Source organism: Manis pentadactyla, chromosome 12, assembly GCF_030020395.1.
Source record: "Manis pentadactyla isolate mManPen7 chromosome 12, mManPen7.hap1, whole genome shotgun sequence".
NCBI lineage: Eukaryota > Metazoa > Chordata > Mammalia > Pholidota > Manidae > Manis > Manis pentadactyla.
Window position 1 is genome coordinate 70,367,982 of NC_080030.1, and position 21,852 is coordinate 70,389,833.

The following is a 21,852-nucleotide window of genomic DNA, read 5'->3' on the forward strand; positions in this document are numbered from 1 at the left end:
TATAATATTGAACTTTAATGTCAATGTCATCTTTGTTTACTTAAAATTCCATTTTTTTAAGCTTTTATGCAATTAGTTGACATTTTTGTGTAAAACATAATTTTACAACTGTTATTGATAACCTTGAACTATATATCTTTCAAGATATACTTTAAAAATCATAGTCACCAGTCTCAAATTTCTGTTTATTATACTATTCCTAAGGTGAGAGGTCTTGAAACATATTTGTTGAACTTCTCTCTTTGGGTATTGCTGTATCTTCCTTTAAAGAATGTTTATAAATAACATTCAAATAATGCTACTTCTCATATTAAAATTAGTAATAAATATAAATTCAGGGAAGCTATATTGATTTTCTCTCCTAATCATTATATTATAAAGTTCTTCAGCATATAGTTTTCCAGTTGTTTTTAATAACACGTGAGAATTTGTATTATAATCACTCATTTTACACAGAGATTCAAGTGATTATGTCAACAATTACACAGTTTTCCTTCTCAAAACACTGAGAAAAATTTTCCATTTATCTGAGGAAGGAGAAATTGGAAAAACTTAAGCAAAGACAGAGAAAACTTACCATTTTTATGGATAACATGTAGTATCCTTCCAGCTTGGATAAATTATTGCTTGTTTTAAAATTAACACTTTTCTCTGATAAACTATTTTAATTGACAGTATGAGGGTATTACAAAAAAAAGTTATGCATCCAAATTAATTGCCATGGAAAAATAAGAATGAAACACAAATAGAAACATTATTGTTGGGAGTTGATTTATCCACTGGTGCTCCTGAGTATAAACAAATCTTATAATCATGAATAAATTTTTTTATATGTGAAATACTCAATTTGCATGACTTAAAGGTATAAAGTAAGTGTTTTTTATACTGTCATTAACAAAAACTCATTTTCCTTTAAGTCATAGCAAGTTCTTCAGTTTGCATGCTTGGTAGCACAAAGTTCAAATGGCTTTAATAACTGGCTTAGAATAAATCAGTGTGATAATACGTAGGCACAAGAGCTTCATAGGTGGAGCTTTGTTTTCAGTTTGAGTATCTGTAGAGGCACATAGGTTTGGGCAGAAAACGCTGAGGGTAGACTCCAGTGGGTGAGCTTTCTGGTTTTAATTCAAAGTAATCCTGGGACAGAGAATCTATAACAGAGATTCAGTTACTCTTTGTGCATTCATTTTTTTCATTCATGTATTAATTATTTACAAAATACCTTCTAAGGGTCAGGTACTTACCCTCATGGAGGTTATAGTCTAGCAGATAAAGTGGTCAGAATACCTAGATAGGGCCAGGTTTTCCTAGGAAGGAAGAAAAGAAAGGGGAACTACTATTTAAAGAGAATTTTGATAGTCCAAGTATTATGCTAGATGATTTTTTCATAGGTTATTTCATTTAGTCTTTGTGACAACTATATAGGGTAAGTGGTATTTTACCTGTTTTTATAGATGAAGATATGGTAATTAATCTGCCTAAAATCATGAGTAAATAAGAGCTCTAGTTTGAACAAGGTTTGCCTAACTCAATGACCCTGTTTTTATTGGAGAGAAAATACAGTTAAGAAATATATATATAGGGTATAAGCCAGAAATTTGAGTCCTCCAAGGTTAATCTCACTAATCTTAATATTAGTACTCATTAGAGTACATTGTTCCATAGGTATTCAGTAAATATTAATTAAATGAATGAGAGGTTAAACTATTTAGTCCTACTTCCTAACAGATTCAGCTAGAAGACAGGGTGGAAGTGTGAAAGAGGAGCTGTATCATGCCATGTTTTTATATAGTTAGAAATTATCTGGAGTCCAAATTCAGCTGATCTACTTGTTTTTACCTAACCTACTTCCAGAAGGGATTTATGGTGGTTCCTGATACAAGAAGATCACTAACATAAGAACAAATGATCAAGAGTTTCATATTGGCACTTCTAAATTCAGTTCTGAGCTTCCTGTTCTTTACTGTCATTTTAAAGAAGTATTGATTACCTAGACCCTTACATCAGAAATATTGAAAACTGTCATCAGTAATACATTTTATAGTATATGTAGAAATTTTCTCCAGTTAACAATTTTTTATATAAACCCTCAGTAAAAGCCAAAGCTTATATTTAAATTATCCGTAAGTATGTTTCTTCATTACGTTAAAATGATATCTCCGTATGAGAGGCAGAGCTTTGAAAATAACAAAGGATAATTAGCTTGCTCCAGACACTAACTAGCCACACACTGAGACTGATCTTAGGCAAGCACCTGGATTGTGCCTTTTATTGTAATGAATAACATGTTTTTTGATGTACACCATGTACAGATGTACTGGTGGCAAAAGTGACTTTATTTTATAGTTTAGAGATCCAGACTCTTCTCTTATACAGTTGGAATGCCACCCTACTTTTCAGAAAAATTAGCTGTAGAACTCCCTATTGGAAGAATGTTAATTGACCTCAAGAAGCAACTTTGGATCTTCTCAAATTTTAGAGCAGTGTTACATCCCAAAGGGTGCAGATACTAACTTAATCATCCCGTTGAATGGAGTTATTCAGTATTTTCTGTCTGAATGCTAATCAGTACCTGCCAAGGGTGGTGATTTGGGTTTTGGCTTTAAGAGAGTATTGAGCTATTCTCTCTGATAGTAATTAGTGATAGATTGGACTGCTATTTGAGGGTCTTTCTGGACCTCTATGGTAAAACAAACCTATTAACTAAAGAAGATGGTTATTTGCCTATCTTTGTGGCTCAGAGAACTTGCACTTTGTTCATCTTAAGAAGTATGTCATGTTTCTTAAATATGAAAGTAAAAGCTGCAAGGACATGTTAAACTTATACTGTTTAATATTGCAATTTAATCTGTTAAAAGGAATTGTAGTTTAAACATCCATACTTATTTCTCAAAACATTAATACAACACACACTTTGAAATGACATTTATAAAGGTGCATGTTAAGCCTAAGCATAGACAAGGCCTATAGGCAGTATCTGTCTTTAATCAATGGCTTTGAAAAGTCTCATGTTGTTGCCAACATGTTTCTCAATTAGGTGAAGCATAGTTGTCATATCCGTTAGTAGTGGAGCAGTTATTGTTAAACAGTTTCTGCAGTGGTTTGGAGTGGAGCAGTTTACTTTATAGTTCACTGAGTAGAAAGTTGACAGAGAGTTCAGAGAATAACTAGCAAGGAAGTAGTCTTTGATTTCAGGGCTCAGAGAATACTTTTTTAAATAAAAGTCTTAAGAGTTGGGACCAAACATTCAGAATAGAATTAAAATATTTCTGAAAATAAAAGTTCTTTAACAAGAGGTCTTTTTCAGTGTAATGCAGTCAATCAGATCTGTTTGTCATTGTTGTACAGAGTCATAAGGTAAGAATTAAGAATTTCTTTAAACTTGGTGCAAGTTTGATTCCAAATAATTACCTAAAGCTTGAAGGTGTAAAGAAATAATATACCTGTTCTTCAGCAGAAACTTGCACCCCGAAGTTACTTAATCAGAAGGAAACTATGGCTGAATCTGTCTTGCAACCTTAATTTGTTATTCTAATGGTCAAGCCTGTTGTTTCACTTGGAAATCTATCATTTTATAGTTAATTTTGGTGAATAAATTGCTTATAAAAAATACAACCTAATAATCTCTGAGTGAATTAAAATGCTATCTTGTCTACTGGGAGAAGGAGGCTCTTTCAGGCACTCGCTTTGAAACTGGGATTGTGAAGTGTTCACTTTCCCTCTTTGCCCTGTTAGGATTAGGTTCTTCATGCTCTTGAGCTCATGATCTGTTTATTTAAAGAAAGCCTTTCCCAGCAGAGAGATGGCACATAATGCTAAGAACTGGGGAGGGGGCCATACAAAATGGTTTATTGAATTAAACTCTTCTTTACATTTTAGCAATCTTTATCATTTTATCTCATAAGTTTTCATATATTTATAGTAATCAGTGGACAGAAATATACAGGAAGGGATACATTTAATGTGGAAATTATCAGTTTAAGACACCTAAGACTATAGGCAATTAGTACTGAGACCTGATTTTTCCATGATTTTTAATACTCTCCTCTTGATTTTATGTGTAAACTTAATTATCTCATACATTTTATTAATTTACATATGAATCTGGTTAAATGTACTCTTTGATTCAAAGGCTATTGGTAGAAGAAAATCAAAATGAAAAAGCAGCTTCTCCAATCCAAATTTTTTTGTGAGTAGGCCTTTAGCCAAAGTTATCCAACTTCCATTTGCTCATCAATTGTGATACTAGCTAACGGTGCATGCAATTTAAACAAAACTGGATCTACTTCTGGAACTAGCACTTACATATTACTGTATATTAAAAGCTATAGAATAAATAGGGCATATTCCTGGAATGCAACCTTACTTAAAGAAGTTAATTTTATTTTAAAACAAACACAGGTAAAGGAGACTGAAAAATTCACATTAATTGTTGGAACAGATCACACAAGATTTTAATGTTGCAGGCTGTTTGGGGTGTTCCTCCTGGACAGCCTGTCCTCTCTCTGCCCTAATCCCCTCTGCCATTAGGTTAAGTCAATGGAAAAGTTTTAAAAACCTTGAAAGCACTACATGGATATTAATAGAATGAATACAATCATTTAAATTCAATCAGATTATTTTAATGAAAATTCAAATCAGAAGTTTATAAAAATGACTAAATCCCTCATACTGTAGAAATTCTCTTCTGAAAATCAAGGTATCATATAAAGTATATCAAGCCTGGAAGGAAATTTGATTTCAAAAGATTTTTAGCTATTGAGAAGTATGACCCCCCATGAGGGTCAGAGGTGTATCAGTTTGCCTTCTAGAATTTAGAATATTATGATTCTAGAGTTTCTGAGTTCTAATAATCTCTGTGGAATATAGCCTTATTTTATTTAGGCTGAACTTCTGTACAGTAAAAATGACAGTACTTCTCTAATGAGTATTTTACCTATGCCAGGCATTGCACACATTCACAGAATTTAAGGAATGAATTGTCCCTTTTTACAATGAGTTGATAAAACCAAGACTCAGAATAAGTGATTTGCCTGGGTTACTCAGCTCACTTCCAAACCAGCCTTCAATCTAGGTGTTTAGACCTTAGGGTAGTATTTCATAGCTTGTGGCCCCCATATAGCCAACCAATTTGTTATGGTGGGAGAATTTGTATTTTACTAGTCCTTTTCATCTAATGATCTATAAAGAGTGACTTAACGTGTCTAAGTTTAAGTCTTCTGACCCAAAACATAATTTAGCCCACAATGTTGAAAGATCTCTCAGATTAAGTTTTCTAAATAATTTAGATTTAATTTTGAAAGAAAGGAAGGGAAAAAAATGATGTTAGGAACTCAAATGTAGTTCTGGTTTCCAAAAGGAGGAAGATATGACTGTTGAGTACCCATGGCGATGTGGCGTTTCTGGGCAAGACTTTTAAAGACAATAGCAACCACTGGGAACCTGCATGGATTTACTAACAAGTCAGACTTGCTTCTTGAACAGTCTTAGTAGACTGTTCAATCCATGAAATTCAAAAGACAAAGTGACCTTGAGCATGGCACTTTGTAAGATCATCTCTCAATATCTTACAGATAGAGTGAAGTAAATAGAATTTAAGTTCTGGAATACATTGTTGGGTCAATAACTGGTTGAACAACTGTACCCAATAAGTGACTGATGTCTAGCTGAAGATAAATTTCTGGTGGTGTTTGACATGGCTTGGTTCTCTACCTTGCAATCATTCCTTTTTTTTTTAAAGTAGTGTCTCTCAAACTGTATTGTGCATTCATATCACTTGGGGAGCTTGTCAAAAATGAAGATTTTGGTTCAGAAGGTTTGGAGTGGGGTCTGGTGGCTCTAACAAGTCCCCAGGTAATGGTAATGCTGCTGATCTGTGGGCCGTCATGTTAACTAATGTTTGAGAAGGCTTGTTTTAAAGAACATTCTAAGGAATATTAATCTTCAAAGGGATGAGAGGGGGAGTAGTGAATATAATCCAGAGAAAGGAAAGCCAGTGAGAATACAGTTTTAGTGGGCTGTATTTGTGGTGATAAGAGCCTGTGGCAGAGGGCATGCTGAGAAGTAGATGGAGAAGGCAGAAGGAAAAATAAAGAAATTATATTTAATTTGTAAGGACGCCATAAGTCATCTAGCTCATCCTCCACCTTTCAGAGGAATAGCTTTTACAAACTCCTATCTATACGGTTATGTAGTCTCACCTTGAAAACTTCCCATGCCAGAAACTCATCAGGGAACCCATTCTGCCTTGGGCAACTCCGATGACTTGATTTTTTGTGTGTGCCCAAATAACTGGGATAAAAGTAGCGTATCAACAACAAAAAAGGAGAGCTCAGAGGTGGAAGTGGTTTTGGTGGAAAGATGACTTTGAGTTTTTAAATCATACTGAGTTTGAGAAAACAATTTTATGTTCCACGTGGAAATACAGAGCACCCAGTTAAAAAAGTAACACTGATGCTAGAGAGGTTACAGATGGCTGTATGGACTTGGAAGTTAGTCATGAAAGCTTTTTGAGTGACAGATTCACTACAGGAGAAAATGGTGAGAGAAAAGCACAACGTGAGGAAACAAGCCTTAGGACAGGTCCCTATTCAGGACATGGTGCTTGAAAGACAGGTAGGCAAAGGAGTCCAAAGGAAAAACTTCAAAGATTCTGTTCCCCTCCTGGACTACCTTCCCTCTCCCAACCTGGCTAACTTTGACCTGTCCTTCAGTACTCATCTCAGCTATCCTGTGCTTCAGGAAGTCTCCCCTTACACAGCACCCCCGAAACCCCATCAACCTACATTAGGTGCTCAACCCTGATATCTACCATACTCCTAATTGCCTTTTTTATCAGTTTCCTCTGCTAGAATATACATTGCTTGAGGGCAGGGAATGCATCTTGTTCACCACTGCATTCCCAGGGGCTACTGTGGCTAACACATAATGTGAGCACTTCCATATCTGTAAATTAATAATCGCAAAAATAATAAAAGCAGCAAACACTTACAGAACTTACTTTGTGCCTTTCATGAACTTACTATGTATCAGAATCTGGGCTAAGTGCTTTACAGAGAGAAGCTCCCAATAAGTATTACCATCCCCATTTTACAGGTGAGGAAATTAAGGCTCAGAGAGGTTAAACACCTAAAGTCACACAGCACTTGGTAGAGTACTGATTAGACCTGTTACTAAGCCTATGCTCTAGAAACCAGTGACAACAGAGAAGCTGAGGGAGAGCATCAAGACTGTGTGTGCAAAGATATAGTGATGACATAGAAGACATCACTTGATCTGAAAATGCTTCTGACGACATGCCAAGTGGTAAAGAAAGAGTTCACTTACCTTGACTTAATTTTTTTTGCCTTTTTTCCCAATTTTTGTCACTGGTTTTCTAAACCTCCTTCATGTCTGGTGTTACAACTGCATTTTAGCAACAACACCTCTCAGAAACCTGATTAAAGGGTGGGGGAACATATTTATCCAGTTCAGCACTGTAACTAATGGTTGAATAGGCTCCTGGCCTGAGGCAGATTATAATCGGAAGAGATTCAGAAACAAGAAACAGTCTTGGGTGTCTCTATAAAGTATGAATCAGACTGGAGAACTGTCTTAATGCTGCAACACCACTGGAATATGGTCTCACTTCAAGAGAGATCACCATCGGACCAATCTGTACAGCATGTCGTCTTTGGGGTGAGTCAAGTTGGAATGTGCTAGGCTATCGTGGCAGGAGGCTGGGCAGAGAAGTTTGTTCCCCATTTCCTGAAAACTTGAACAGTTTTATTTAACCACTCCCCTTCCCTCCTCCCATCCACCATCTCCACCCCAAGTCTACTGTGGACCCTTAAACATTCTTAGAAAACAAGACAATTAGAAGCTCTTTGTTTTGCCTGATTCAGGGAGTCCCCTGGATCTCTCACCTTACTGGGAAGGTGGTGGTTGGACTCCTTGCCTGTCCAGCCTGGGTTGAGATAAGGACGGTGGAGGAAGGGGGAGGTCAGTGCTAGGATTTGCCACCTCTCTGCTTGAGCAGGACACACTGACATCTGTGCCCCAGGTTCTCCACCTTTAAGTTGGGAAGGATGAAGGCAAGGGAAAGCGGGGTGCCCATCTGTCCCACCTGACAACCTGGCTCCCGTGTCTCCAGGCCAGGCCCAAGCCTATCCTGCTCCCGGGCTGCAGCCCCTCATTGTAGTAATCAAGGACTCCAGTGAAAAGTGGTGGTGGAGGGTGATGGTGGCCAGATGGCCGCTCTCTCCAAGGCCCACCCCTGAGGAGATCGAATAGGCATCTGGGTGAGAAGGGAGTGATGCCTGGAGTGCACCAGTTGGCCTGCAAGCCTGGTACCTGGTCCTGGAGTTAGCAAGCCCTCAACTGTCTCAGCTCCACCTCCTTAGTTTATAGCCGCACTGCTGCCAGGCCTGTTGCTGGGAGCGCCTTGCAGTCATTCTTACAAGATATCTATATAAAAGTCATGATAATCCAAAATTTTCATAGGAGAAGGTGATGCATATCTAATGAACCCATAGCCAGAATAAGAATATAGAATCATCTTAACAGGTTTCAATAAGCAGAAATGTAGAGTACTGTTTTGAGGTTTAAAAACTGAAAAACATGAGTAAAATTGAGAGTGATACGATTTGAGGGTTTAAATTTATTAGGTTTTATTATTAGACATCATTAACTTTAGACATAAAATATATAACTGTGTGAATCAAATTAATGGATTTCCTTCCTTTTTCCTTATCAGTAATTTTGTGTAATATTAAAACTTTTACCACTATTTATATATAAACATTCAGAGTGATATGATACACCTACCCATAAATTGTACCCATATAGCATTTTAATCAAATTTTATTAGGTGCATGAGTGCAGTTAAACAATCTCAATAGAGAGTCTTCTATTATGATGCTTTTGCCTAACTCTGGCCTAATAATTTTCTCTCCTAAGTAATATTCATAATCTCCCCTTTTTTGGAAAGTTTTTGAAAAGATTTTTTACCTTAAGTCATTTCTTTAATTTTTAGTTCCTTATACCTTTTTAGAAAGAGCATGTAAGAATTAAATGAAGATACATCTCCTTTTTTCTCTTTTTTCTGGAACTGTTATCCTACCCAAGTGTAGACTTAATGAATTTGAGGACCTTGTCAGTCTTCAGTTGCCATGTCCTTATAACCTACGACAGTGCCTGGCACCTAGTAGTGGCTTAATAAATGTTTAGTAAAAGATATAATATCTTGGATGTTTTTGACTAAGCTCATCTGCAGGATACTGACTCCATGTATTATAATTTGCTATTAACACCTTTGATTATTAGTGAATGGTTTGACATTAGGCAAAAGTGAACAATTACTGAAAAATGAACATGAAAAGAAGCTAACTAAAGCTTGACGTGTACCTTACATCTATCTATTGTAGGTTAGCTGTGCTAACTTATCTAGTAACAGAAAGTAGCACAGATCCATTTAGTAGTCAAATTACAAAATAATTAAAGTATTGGCAGTAATTACCAGTTATATGCCACACTTATATGACCATTAATAAAGGGACTTGGTGCATGATCACGTGAGGTGGTGATACATGAGTCAGGATAGCAGAGCCCTGGACCAGGAATCAAAATGCTCAAGTTCAAATCCTGGTTCAACCGCTTGTTAGCTGTCCAACCTTAAAAAAGTCACAGTAACCACAGTAAATCACAGTTTCTCCATTTGCAAAATGGAGTAAGAATAGTGATTATTTCATAGGAATGGTGTAAGAACTAAAAGACCTAGTCCATGTAGAGATTAGCACATGACCTGGCATATTGTAAATAATAATAAACCAAGCTATTATTGACATAAATAAGAGCTATTTCAGCAAGGTACAGCATGGTTTACTACCATTTCCTTTATGCAAAGGTGAAATTTCTTCTCAGAAAAATATGACTATCCCAGGCCACAGGCAGAAACTTGGGAACCAGTATTAGAGTCCAAGTCCCTCCAACTTCAAGTACAATTTACATTCTGTGCTACTTCAACATGATGGAAGAAGAATGCTAGAATGTTGGACTACCAACCAGAGTATAGTCTGATTGGGCTATCAGTAAGAAAAAGCAGGCAAATGAATAAAATAAAAGGAGAACACAGAATAGAAAACTAGAATGCCTGTTCCTATGGCAGCTGCACAAATAGAGAATACAGAACATTGTATCTGCTGTTGAACAGAGGGAGGAAAAACAACTTTATTTTATAAATATTTTTATACTTGTTATTTTAAAAATCAAAATTATTTTATCTATTTATGTGTATTTTAATACTGTTAAAAGACAGGGAACTTCCCTATTGCATAAAACCTCTCTGGGCAAGTATATAACATTGAACAAAATTTAAATATTTAGTGCACTTTATCACAATGATATTTTTCTCAATTGTGTAGTATCATGTATGTATAAACCCTCTTTTATTTTGTTTCCACAGAATGCTGAAGTTTCTGTTTTTGAAGTAAATATACGCTTTGTTGGGGGACTACTCTCAGCCTACTATCTGTCTGGAGAAGAGGTAAGATGAAAAGTGGCACATACATGTGAATTATAAAATGACATTTTTTTGGTAAAACAAGCATGTGGTATCCATTACATTTTCATATTTTGACAAATTTCTAGCATATACTGAATTTTCATATACTATGTACTAATTAAATGAGCATGCTAACCAAGTTTGGCACAATGTGTCATCAGGAAATGTTAAGTGTTGCCTTTTTAAAAGCCTGGCTCCATTATGTTAATTATGGTGTGATTACAACGACAAATTATATATGTCTATGGACAAATTAAAGAGGTTAGTGTAGAGGCAAGCTTGGGGATGAATTTTTTGCTTTGGAAATTATTTTAGTATTAGTATAATGTTAGGAACTTTTTAAAGCACAGAAAGCCTGGCAAGTAAGATATAAAAATTACAGTAGTTAAGAAATTGAGGGGGTGAGTGAGATACTCAGCTTTCAGTGAGAAGTCCTGTAGGCCAGTGTCTGTGTAAAGTGCTTTGGAGCCCTGCCTGGAATGAGGCTTAATTATCTGCTCAGAGCAAAGCAGGAATTTTGAATTTAGCTGCCTTTTATTGATAAATTAAAAAAGGATTTTTGTATCATGCTCATAAAGAGCATGGGTGCTATTTTCTTGAAAGGTTTTAGACAACTTCATGAATAACCTGAAGTATCCACTAAGAGTTGTTAGAATGGAACTCACCTTTAATGTTGACACACTTAAAAGCCCATGTCAAGGAAAAGCAGTCACGTATTTCAATTGTCTGTCAGTCAGGTTTGTTTTACTCTCTGCATTCTGGCTGAGGGAGGAGCAGATCTTACCTAGTGTAGTATTTCATATATTTCTATGCTCCTTCCAACAGATTTAAGCCGAGCAATAAATGTTTAATGAGAAAAGCTGCTTTACTTTGTTCCTGTCTCTCAGGCACTTTCCCAACCATAACAAAACAAACTAAACATTCTCTTTGTCTGTAGATTTCATTCTACCATAGAGATTTTCAAAGTATATAGATGGCTTCCCTATTCCCCTATATCTGTCCTCTGTAAGTGTCAAATGCTGTTCTTCACTATGAATTCTGTCACCCTCTCAGCCAGGGAAAAGAGACCTTCTAGTATGCTACACTTCTTCCGCTTTGTCAATTCCAACTATCTTCATTTGTTTGGTTTGATTTATAGTGTTCTAAGAACTAAGCCAAGGGAATCCATATTTTAGAAAACTCATACTTAAAATTAACTATTGTTATTCTAGTTAACAAGTTTCTGCTTTTAGAATATTTGTCTTTGAGTGTCCAACACCTGGGAATTCTCGGTGTTTTCCACATGGCATACTTAGGATGACCTTGGTTTTAGCTCTCTTCATCATGTATGTGGAGGTGAGACATTTTGGAGGAAATAAGGACTGCCTTCTTCTATATCTGGGCTCAAGGAGGATAAAGAGCATAAAAGAGAAACAAATACATATTTTTTCTAAATAGGTATCATGTTTAATTAGGATACTTTTTCACTCGTAACTTAAGTTTATATACATTTATTTGTTTCTGTATGCATGTGTGCCTATTACAGATATATATTTACATACTTAGTATAAATATAATACGCACAGACATTATAGTTTGCCTCCAAATAAAATCATTTGCCTAAGAACTTGTAAGATTTTTATTCTAAACTTAATTGAATTCAGTAAGCACAGGACTGTAAAGAACATATCCACTAAAAATAATTATCTTAGTTAATTTTGTCCTTATCCCTGTACAAAACATCGTTTCTCTTTTATTTAGATTATCTATATTTTAATTTTATGATAAAAATTACTTAAGTGTTTCTTTTCTTATATACTTTCTCATGTTTATATAGAATGCATATTATAATTAAAGTTATTTCTCCTGGGATTTTGTGTCTTGACAAAGGTAGAAAAAATACTGCATGTTTATTAATTCTAGGATGTCCAGAGTGTTTTGAGAATTCATCTCAGCAGTTTCTGCTTAACTGTTCCCTAAATGTTGGAGAATTGGGTTGTTTCCAATATTTTGGTATTTTGAATAATGTAGCTGTAATCAGCCAATAAATATTTATTCTCTAAAGTGAGATTGCCAGCTGACAAGTGATTAATACTAGACTGTTTTAGCATCCTCTCTTGTTTCTTCCTCCCAATTATTTTACCCCAGGCCTGCGATTGAGCTATTTGTGTCTCCAAATCAAAATGAAAAAATTGAGGATTCATTTAATAGAAAGAACATCACACAGCCAAATTATGAATTAGTTGGTTTCAGATTATTGATAAAGTTCTATATTGTACACTTTTATGTAGACTAAGATATTTAATAAGATGGTCTAGGAAAATTCATATTCCAAAATGATCTCATAGGGGGCTACTAAATCACAATAATTTAATATTCTCATTTCATTGGTGAGGCTCAGGGGTATTTTGTGAACATCTTGTAACTCACCATCAGAAATATATAGGCCCACATTAATATAAGTTTAAGATTCCTAGATTCATATTGCAAAAACAGAAGAAGAAGTACCACTGATTTGTGTTGCATGCCTAAGGAAAATACAATCAGGAAACTGAACAATAATCAAGAATGCTAGTGGAACTCCAGACCTACCAAATGAAAAATTGAAAAATGAAATATCTGTTGATAAATACTTTGATTACAGCAATGTATTAAAAAACTTAAAATTCCTTAGCTCAGTTAAAATATTTTGTGGTACCATTAAAAACAGAAATAGCCAAGCCACAAGATTTTCAAAGTCTATATAAGAAATACAAACAACTACAAGAGTTACAAACAGGATAGAGTAAGATGAATCCTAAAGAGGAATGATCAGCATTAAAAATAACTAAAAGGGATAGCATTGCTGTATTATGAACTCAAAGGAAACTTAAGTCCTCATTAGAGACAGTAAATAGCAGCATCTAGTATATCATTACCTAAAATAAGTTCTACAGATCACTAGTTTCTTTTGAATATGGGAGGATAAGTCTGTATCTGTATGCATACTGAAAATACATTTGAAAAAAAGCTAACTGTTACAATCTTAGAAATTCACAATGCTCAGAAAATGAGTTTAATTTTATTTATCCATGTGTTTGCTATACTACTTAACTGTAATCCTCCCTTTTTTTAAATGTAACATTCACTAGCACTGAGTTACAAGTATTGTTTCCCCCAACAAATTTTGGGAAACACTACTGCAGAATAAAAGTAACCAAACAAATATGATATTGAAAATTAGCAAATGTAAAACAAGACATTGCAAGAGAGGATGACACATGTAGAAAATAGCATGTATGAATATACCACACATTATTTGTTTTACAACAGAAACCAATGGCTATATTAAGCAGAGAGTAAATTTAATAGAATATAGTAATACCTTAAACTCATACAGGAGGCTAAAGAACAAGTTGGAACTAATAGTCTCAAGTTGTCACAGAGGATAATACTACACACTCGTAGATAACTTACACACTTACACTTGCATTACTTACTAAACACTCAAGCACTGTGGGACATCCTAAAATTAATAACAGGCACTATTTTTTTCTACCCTTACCAAGACACAAAGTCTCAGGAGAAAGAGGTCAATTGGCAGTTTTGGCAACATGTGGCCCCTTAGGGGTCTTAGGGAATGAAAGAGAGGATATGATAGAAGTCTTCCACAGAGTTTGAATTCAGTACCCTGAATTCACCTATCTGTACTCAGATGAAGACTGAGTATAAATAATTCCTGAATAGGAATTTGAGGCTGTATTGGAAGGGTGGGGAGAGTAGATGATTGGGAGCCAGAAAAAAAGAGACATAATTCCACTGTGGTGAATAAGGGCATCAGAGGAAATAGATGAGCTGGATAGAAACTGATCATTTAATGATGTACTTGAAAAAACTTTGCTCCATTTGAAATACTGCTTTATTCTGTAAATTAAAAGAGCACTTAGAGCTACTGAGGTATTTAATCCTCCGAGGAAACATTTGACTAGTATGTTTTAAGTATGTATACTAGAAAAACAAAAAGCCAACTCCTGGGAGCTAAAAAGATTGAAAAATTAGTCTTCAATGAAAAAATGACATCTTATCCAAGGAAGTAATACATATAATGGCTTCTTACATTAGGTGCATTTACTCTACCAAGACATTCCTCAGTCTGAAAGCAACAAAAGAGTTTTTCCCCCAGTTCACCAAAATAAATCCACTGCCCCAGACACCAGTACAAGATTGCTGAAGGACTTACTTGAAAAAGAGGAGTAATTAGTACCACTGAATGTAGGAATATCAAGGGAGAAAACATATAGGAAGGGTATGGGATTGGGTAGTGGTGGGGGAGAGAAGTGAGATTGAGAACGTGAACTAAATGATGGAAAGATCTATTTTTTTTTTCTCACAATAAGATTCAGACATTTGAGGTGTTTAGAAGGCTAGCCATTAATTTTGTAGTTTATTTAGTGATGAATTATCATCAAATTGTTTAGAAATCCCATAGAAAATTAGGTTGCATTGTTGGGGTTGCCTTTCAAACTCAACGTCTGCTGCAGTCCACTGAAGAGATAAAGTCACTCCCAGACCATCCATCTCCTGCCTATTCTACAAAGAAATGAAAGTGACTTACAGAAAATGTGCATAATACACACAGAACTGTGGAAAACAGATAAAGTCAGAGAATATTAAAGTCACAGATAAGACAAACAGCTGGTACAGCAGCTAGGCCTAGGGCAGAGATTTGTTTTCAGGTTTCCTAGTGACCAGAGCAAAAAAGGGGAGAGATTTACTAATAATTTGGTTTTGCCATTTTTATGAACACTAAAACTTTGGTGACATAAAATAACCCACATACAATATTACCTGTATACATACTAAATTTTCCATAAAACATAAAACTATCTGGTATAAATAAAAAAGCAGCAATACAGTTGGACCCACCAGAAATACATTAGCACCCCTCCCCCCCAATCCTGCCCCCTCAACTGGAAGACTCCCTCAGGTGTGTGTTTGGGCAAAGCAGCGCACTGAAATGGTGATGGTCAGGGTGAACAGTGACCCCCATGAGGCAGTGAGGGATGAACCCACAGACACAGTCACAACTCGGGAGAAGTTGTGCGTCTCTTCAGTACATGTTGGTTGTGCTTCCAAAACACACGTTGGGCACTTTCCTTTTCCTTGAGGCATACTGGAGAATAAAATCACCTCAAATCCCTGCCCTGTGGAGCTTGTCTTTTACTGAAGAAGTAGAACTCTCATAAACCAGACCGGGGAAACTTGAACTATAAGAAAATAAGAATTGTGCTTTGGTTTGTTATTTTTGTTTTATGTAGAACAGGATAATAAGCTGGCAGAAAAACCAAGTTAAGGCTACCCACCAGACCGGGCCTCCATATTCCCAGTCTCCCCACTTCGGTCAGTTCTCCACTGCAACACAAAATAGAGATGTAAGCATACTACACGACCCTTCTTGCACACCTCCACCTGTCCCTGTGGCCTTAAAAATAGTCTTTTTTATTTGACCCACAAAGCCTTTATAATCCTGGCCTCAGTTTACCATTTCTGGTTTTCTTCATTAAACCCCTGACACACCTTCCTCTTTAACTACAATTGACTTTTTCCCAAAAAATTATCCAAGCACATCTGTGTGCTTTTTATATCCACATTGTCTCTTTCTATCCATATTGCCTTGAATGGCTTTCACCCTGCCCCTGCCCCCTCCCCCACCCTAGATATGGCCCTCTGGGAGTCCCCCTGGCTGTGCTGCTCAAGCCACCCCACTCCTCTGACAGAGGGAGGCAGGCACTTCCTTCTCTGCCTCTCTGCATATGCTGCTGTTACAGTTTGTTGTTTAAGGGCCTATGAATCATCTCACCTCCTCACCCCCTTGTCTCCAGGAGAATTTTACAACTCAAAAATTAAGTTTCTGCTGTTTTTATATCCCTTTACTTAGTACCACTGTGGTGCCTAGCATGAGAAAATGTTTTGTAAATGTTTGTTCACTGAACCTTTATTAGGTTTTCTGTGACCTTTATTTTTTAAAACACCAACAGAAAATTCTTCCAAATAACATTTAAAGTAAAATCTGTACATAGATGACAAAACTAAGCAGCTGGTCTGGAAGGCTTGAGGTAAAGTGTGGAGAGGAAAAGAATATAATAAGGTGAGTGAAAATATGCCTGCTCACTATCCCCTGTATAATCCCAGACGATACCAATCCACAATGCACCTCAACTGTCTCCCCGCAGTGCCAGAAACCATCTCCCCTCTCATCTGTTCTATGTGTGCTGGTTCTCTGAAACAGAGTTTTGAAAAACAATGAGCTAGAGATTATATCTAAATTTAAACTATTACTAAGTATGGTAAGTCATTTATTGTAGACCTTTAAAAAGAATTACTATTAGGGCATTTTCTGAAATTTTAAACCTAAGAAAAAATTATAGAAGGTAAATGTGAAAGGGATTCTACAATGTATGTTGGCTTTCATTTGCAGAAACTATCCAGCTAAAACTTTATAAATCATTTAATGATACATTTATGCTAATTTTAGTAAGAAACAATTTTAATCATATTTATTAAATGGTATTGATTGTTTCCTTATGTTACTTTGTACTAATGTATTTGGTCTGGTGATTTCTTAGAGGTTTAGATTGATCCTTACATATACTTTAGGTATTAATTTACTATTAGCATTCATTATTGAAATTTTTATAAAAGAAAGGACTATGACACTGAATACTGAATAGCTAAGAAAATGGTATTAGATTACAGTAATTTTTATATTTGTAATTAAATTTCCATGGCTAATGAGTTACAACTGTCTCACATTGAATATTTTATTATGGTTGAGGTTTAATTTGTGCTTTAAAAGGGATCTAAGAATATATAGAATTGATTCTAAAATAATATACATTTTAATAAAATGAAATTACTACCTTTTTTGTCCTAGAGTAAATTACAGAAATTACACCCACTTCTTAACTTGGGTCTGCTATATATGTCTGTATAAACCTCTATCCTATTTTTATGATTGTGTTTGAAATTATCAGCCATAAGAACTTTATCTCAGCAATTCATGAGCAGTTCTGTAGTTTGCTAATAATTGCAGCCTCAAAAGTTATTTGTACTAATGTATAAATGGCAGAATCTGGTCTGCCTTCCCTCTGATTGATAGAGATGGTGGACAAAACAAGAGTGCTTGGTATCTACAGAACAGAGAAAGTCAGAAAATTAACTTATTTCTTAGTGAAATACTTGTCACCTCTTTTGTTTAGCACAGTGCTCTGCACAGAGTAAGCAGACTGCAAATTTACCTCAGGGAGAACAGACCTATGTTACGGAGGCAGGAACCTCCTCAGAATCTCAGTGATCTAAGACAACATGCTCTGCACACTCAGCATGTTCTGTCCATGCCACGTGCCCTGCCCATGACTCTACTTGCCCACATCCTCCCTCCAGAACACAGACTGATGGAGCAGCTGCCATCTGAGTCATTTCCATTTGCCAAGGTGGGAGTCAGGATTGCAGGTGGGGAGAGCGGGCCGAAGAGAACCTGGAAAAATCATCATATACTAGCTTTTAATGCATCTATTGAAAAGACACCATTTACACACATGAAAAGATGCTCCACGTTGCTAATTATCAGGGAAATGCAAATTTAAAAAAAACAACGAGATATCACCTCACACCACTTAGGATGGCCAACATAGAAAAGACTAGGAACAACAAATGATGGTGAGGATGCGGAGAAAGAGGAACCCTCCTACACTGCTGGTGGGAATGTAAACTAGTTCAACCATTGTGGAAAGCAATATGGAAGTTCCTCAAAAAACTAAAAATAGAAATACCATTTGACCCAGGAATTCCACTCCTAGGAATTTACCCAAAGAAAACAACTTCTCAGATTCAAAAAGACATATGCACCCCTATGTTTATTGCAGCACTATTTATAGTAGCCAAAAAATGGAAGCAACCTAAGTGTCCATCAGTAGATGAATGGCTAAAGAAGAGGTGGTACATATACACAATGGAATACTATTCAGCCAGAAGAAAGACACAAATCCTATCATTTGCAACAACATGGATGGAGGTAGAGGCTATTGTGCTCAGTGAAATAAGTCAGGCAGAGAAAGACAAGTACCAAATGATTTCCCTCATTTGTGGAGTATAACAACAAAGCAAAACTGAAGGAACAAAATAGCAGCAGACTCGTAGACTCCAAGGGACTAGTGGTTACCAAAGGGGAGGGGGAGGGGATGGCGGGTGGGGAGGGAAGGAGAAGGGGATTGTGGGGTATCATGATTGGTGCACATGGTGTGTGTGGGGTCAATGGGAAGACAGTGTAGCTCAGAGAAGACAAATAGGGACTCTGTGGCATCTTAGCACACTGATGGACAATGACTGCAATGGGGTATGGGGGGACTCGATAATAAGGGTGAATGTAATAACCACATTGTTTTTCTTGTGAAACCTTCATAAGTGTGTATCAATGACACCTTAATAAAAAAAAGAAAAACACCGTTTACTTCAGCTCACATCTCATTAGCCTGAGCAAGTCACATAGCCATGTAACTTAAAGGGCCTAGGAGGGGATGCAGTGTTACCACCGTAGGACCAGGACGAAGATTTCCTGAACAGGTCCAATGACAGCCACGTGGCCACTGACTTGGGTTAAACTGTCTAGCCTTCTTAATTGCCAGGAGTAGCAGAAGACGGGAATGTGTGCAAAGAGAGGGACCTATTCAAGGGTCCCAAACTGGAATCAGTCCACACCATTAAGAACACTTCCATCTTGTGACACCAAAGTCAGTGGAGAGCTGTACCTTGGGACAGGAATTTTGCAACTAAAAAGCTATTCCTCTAGCTGGTCCACAAAGTTCTGCTTCTTCAAGAAATACCTGCTACTCTAGGCTTCTCCCCTACCCTTCCAAAGTTGGAATACTATATTTGACAAGCAGATGTGAACTACCTTATGAAAAAGGCACGCCTGTCACCAGCACAGCAGGTGTCTGATGTGGGGCCTAAGCATTGCCCGGAGGCAGCCCTCTACAGTGCGTGCAGACCAGACAGGAAGGGCTGGTGCTTTGCTTCAACCACTGTCTCTTTGAGTGAAGTGTCCCCAGGCCAGTCACTTAGCATATTACAAAAACTTAATGAAAGAGATGAGGTGATATGTTTATATATATTTAGATTTATGTTGAATCACTTCTTAATTCACAATGTCTGTTAAAGCCAATAACTTCAGATTTTTATTGCCTGAATCATATTGACATAGATTTCTAACACTAGATTTCTGTGTATGTGTATAGAGGTGTGTGTTTTAAACAGAAATTGTGTTTTTCCAGAAATATTCCTGTGTGTGTGTTTTCTTTGAAATCGTGGTGTCCTTTAGAAGGGTATCATGAGGTAGCTACAGCAAGAAATTTAAAATTGAATAGGCTAGTTGAAAATTCCTCCAAATCGTGATAATTTGCCATCTGGTAAGCTTATTTATTTAGTGAATGAGCAGGTGCTTATTGAATACCTGTTTGAGGCACTGTATTCAGTGCTGAGACTGAGAAGTAGGAGGAAAACCAGTAGAATATGATTATCACAGAGACCAAGGAAAATAGTACTTCTAAAAGTGGAGGAACTATTCAGTTGTGTGAAAGGCTGCTGCCAGGGCAGGTTACATAAGGACTGAAATATTTTTGATAGCTTTGGGATGGAGTAATATGGAGGACATGGGTGATTTTACTGAGAGTACTTTTGGCAGAGTAATAGCATAGAATGCAAATTGGTTTTTATCAAAGAGGAGAAGGTCTTTAAGAAGGTAGGGGAGGGTGGGATTCAGAAGACAGGCGCCTTAGGGAAGGGCCCTTCCTCCATTGCAGAACGAGAGAGAAGAGAAAATGGGCACACATGTCAGCAATTTGGTAGATTTAGTGGCAGAAGCACGAGGTGATTGCCATCTAATGGCCCCTATTAACTCTATGAGGAAGTAGAAGACAAGGACTCATGGGGAGAGAACAGACATTTGGGATAAGTGCATATAATTTAAAATTGCCATTCTAGACAGGGTTGATTAGAGAAACAGGATGAAGTTCCCTGACAGTGTCTAGGCTGGTGCCAGTGAATTCATGGTGGCATCAGTCCTCCCAGGTGTATGATACTTCTTCCTCCAGCAGTGCTCAGCAATTCAGATACAAGCATGGAAAAGGTAGTTGGTGGATTTTAGCCATGCTTTGCTAGCCAGGTGAGACGAGCAGTGCAGGGATTTTAAGGTATTGGCAAAAATTTCATTGAAATTACAGACTGTAAAGTCCAAGATGAATATAAGACAGGATGAATAAAGGGTTGTGAGTGATGATTAGAGAGAAAATGGACCGGTTAAATTGCCCAAGTGTCTTGCCAATGGGTTTCAGCCCCGGACAAGTTCACTATGGATTCAACGTGACCAAAGAAATAAGAGTAAAACGTTCTTGGGGTGAAAGGGTTAAACCCGACTTTATTTCCACGGTGGCGTGTCAATCGCTAAAGTCTCGTTCACTCAGAGCAAGTCTGCATGCAGCAAGCCGGTCTCTGCCTCTCGGCCTCTGTCCTTGGCGCTGCCACCACTCCAGCCTCTGCTCTGCTCTCCTGCAGCCTTGCCGCCAAGTGGCCCAGAGCACTAGGCAAGGCTCTTTATTTAGAGTCAGTAACAATGCATTGCCCACATGTGTGTGGTGAGCTAGCCAACCAGGGCCAGGTGAGAATCCTGGCCGCAGGAACCTTCACTTTATCCACACCAAGGTTTAGCTGAAGTAGAATAGGAGTAGTAGAAGTAATTCAGCAAAGTGACTGGAAGTTCTGGAAGTTAGAGCTATAATAGTGGGATGTATGAGTAATAAGAGATTTTTTAAATGGGAGAACATCGAAAGACTCAATGTTCAAGGAGGTCTTTTTTCAGAATCTATCTCTATGGTTGACTATTCAACACATTTTAAATGAAAAAAAAAAAGATAAAAACCTTTTTAAAAAAATTTTTTAAAAACTACCAAGCATCAGTGACCTTGTTTTTAAAGTTGCTAAGATATCAAACTATTTACATAATATTCATGTCTATATGAAAATATGTGGTAAACAAAAGGTTGCTGCTTTAAAGAGAGAAATACTTGCACTGTAAGAAATTTATAATATTGTTGAACAAACATTCCTGACTCTAGCTCCTAAGAAGTTAGTTCAGATGATTAGAGCTGACAGTAGAAATGCAAACAAATGCATATTAGCTAATTAGCCAGATTCAGTGCAACTGTATTTCTATGTAGAGATGTTTCTTTTAAATTATAAGGAAATGAAATTTTACCTACAATAAATGTAGTAAATTTGCTCATGGTGATATAAATTTGTTT

The 21,852-nt window shown here is 36.7% G+C and overlaps 1 protein-coding gene across 3 annotated transcripts in view; it reads left to right on the forward strand.

Annotated features, from left to right (window-relative positions):
• Positions 1–21,852, forward strand: part of MAN1A1 (mannosidase alpha class 1A member 1) — a 243,382-nt gene that overhangs the window by 45,934 nt on the left and 175,596 nt on the right. For all 3 annotated transcript variants that reach the window (XM_057489310.1, XM_036925067.2, XM_036925066.2), the window contains exon 4: positions 10,442–10,522. In XM_057489310.1, coding sequence (XP_057345293.1) covers positions 10,442–10,522 — 81 coding nt within the window. The remainder of the gene's footprint in view (positions 1–10,441; positions 10,523–21,852) is intronic.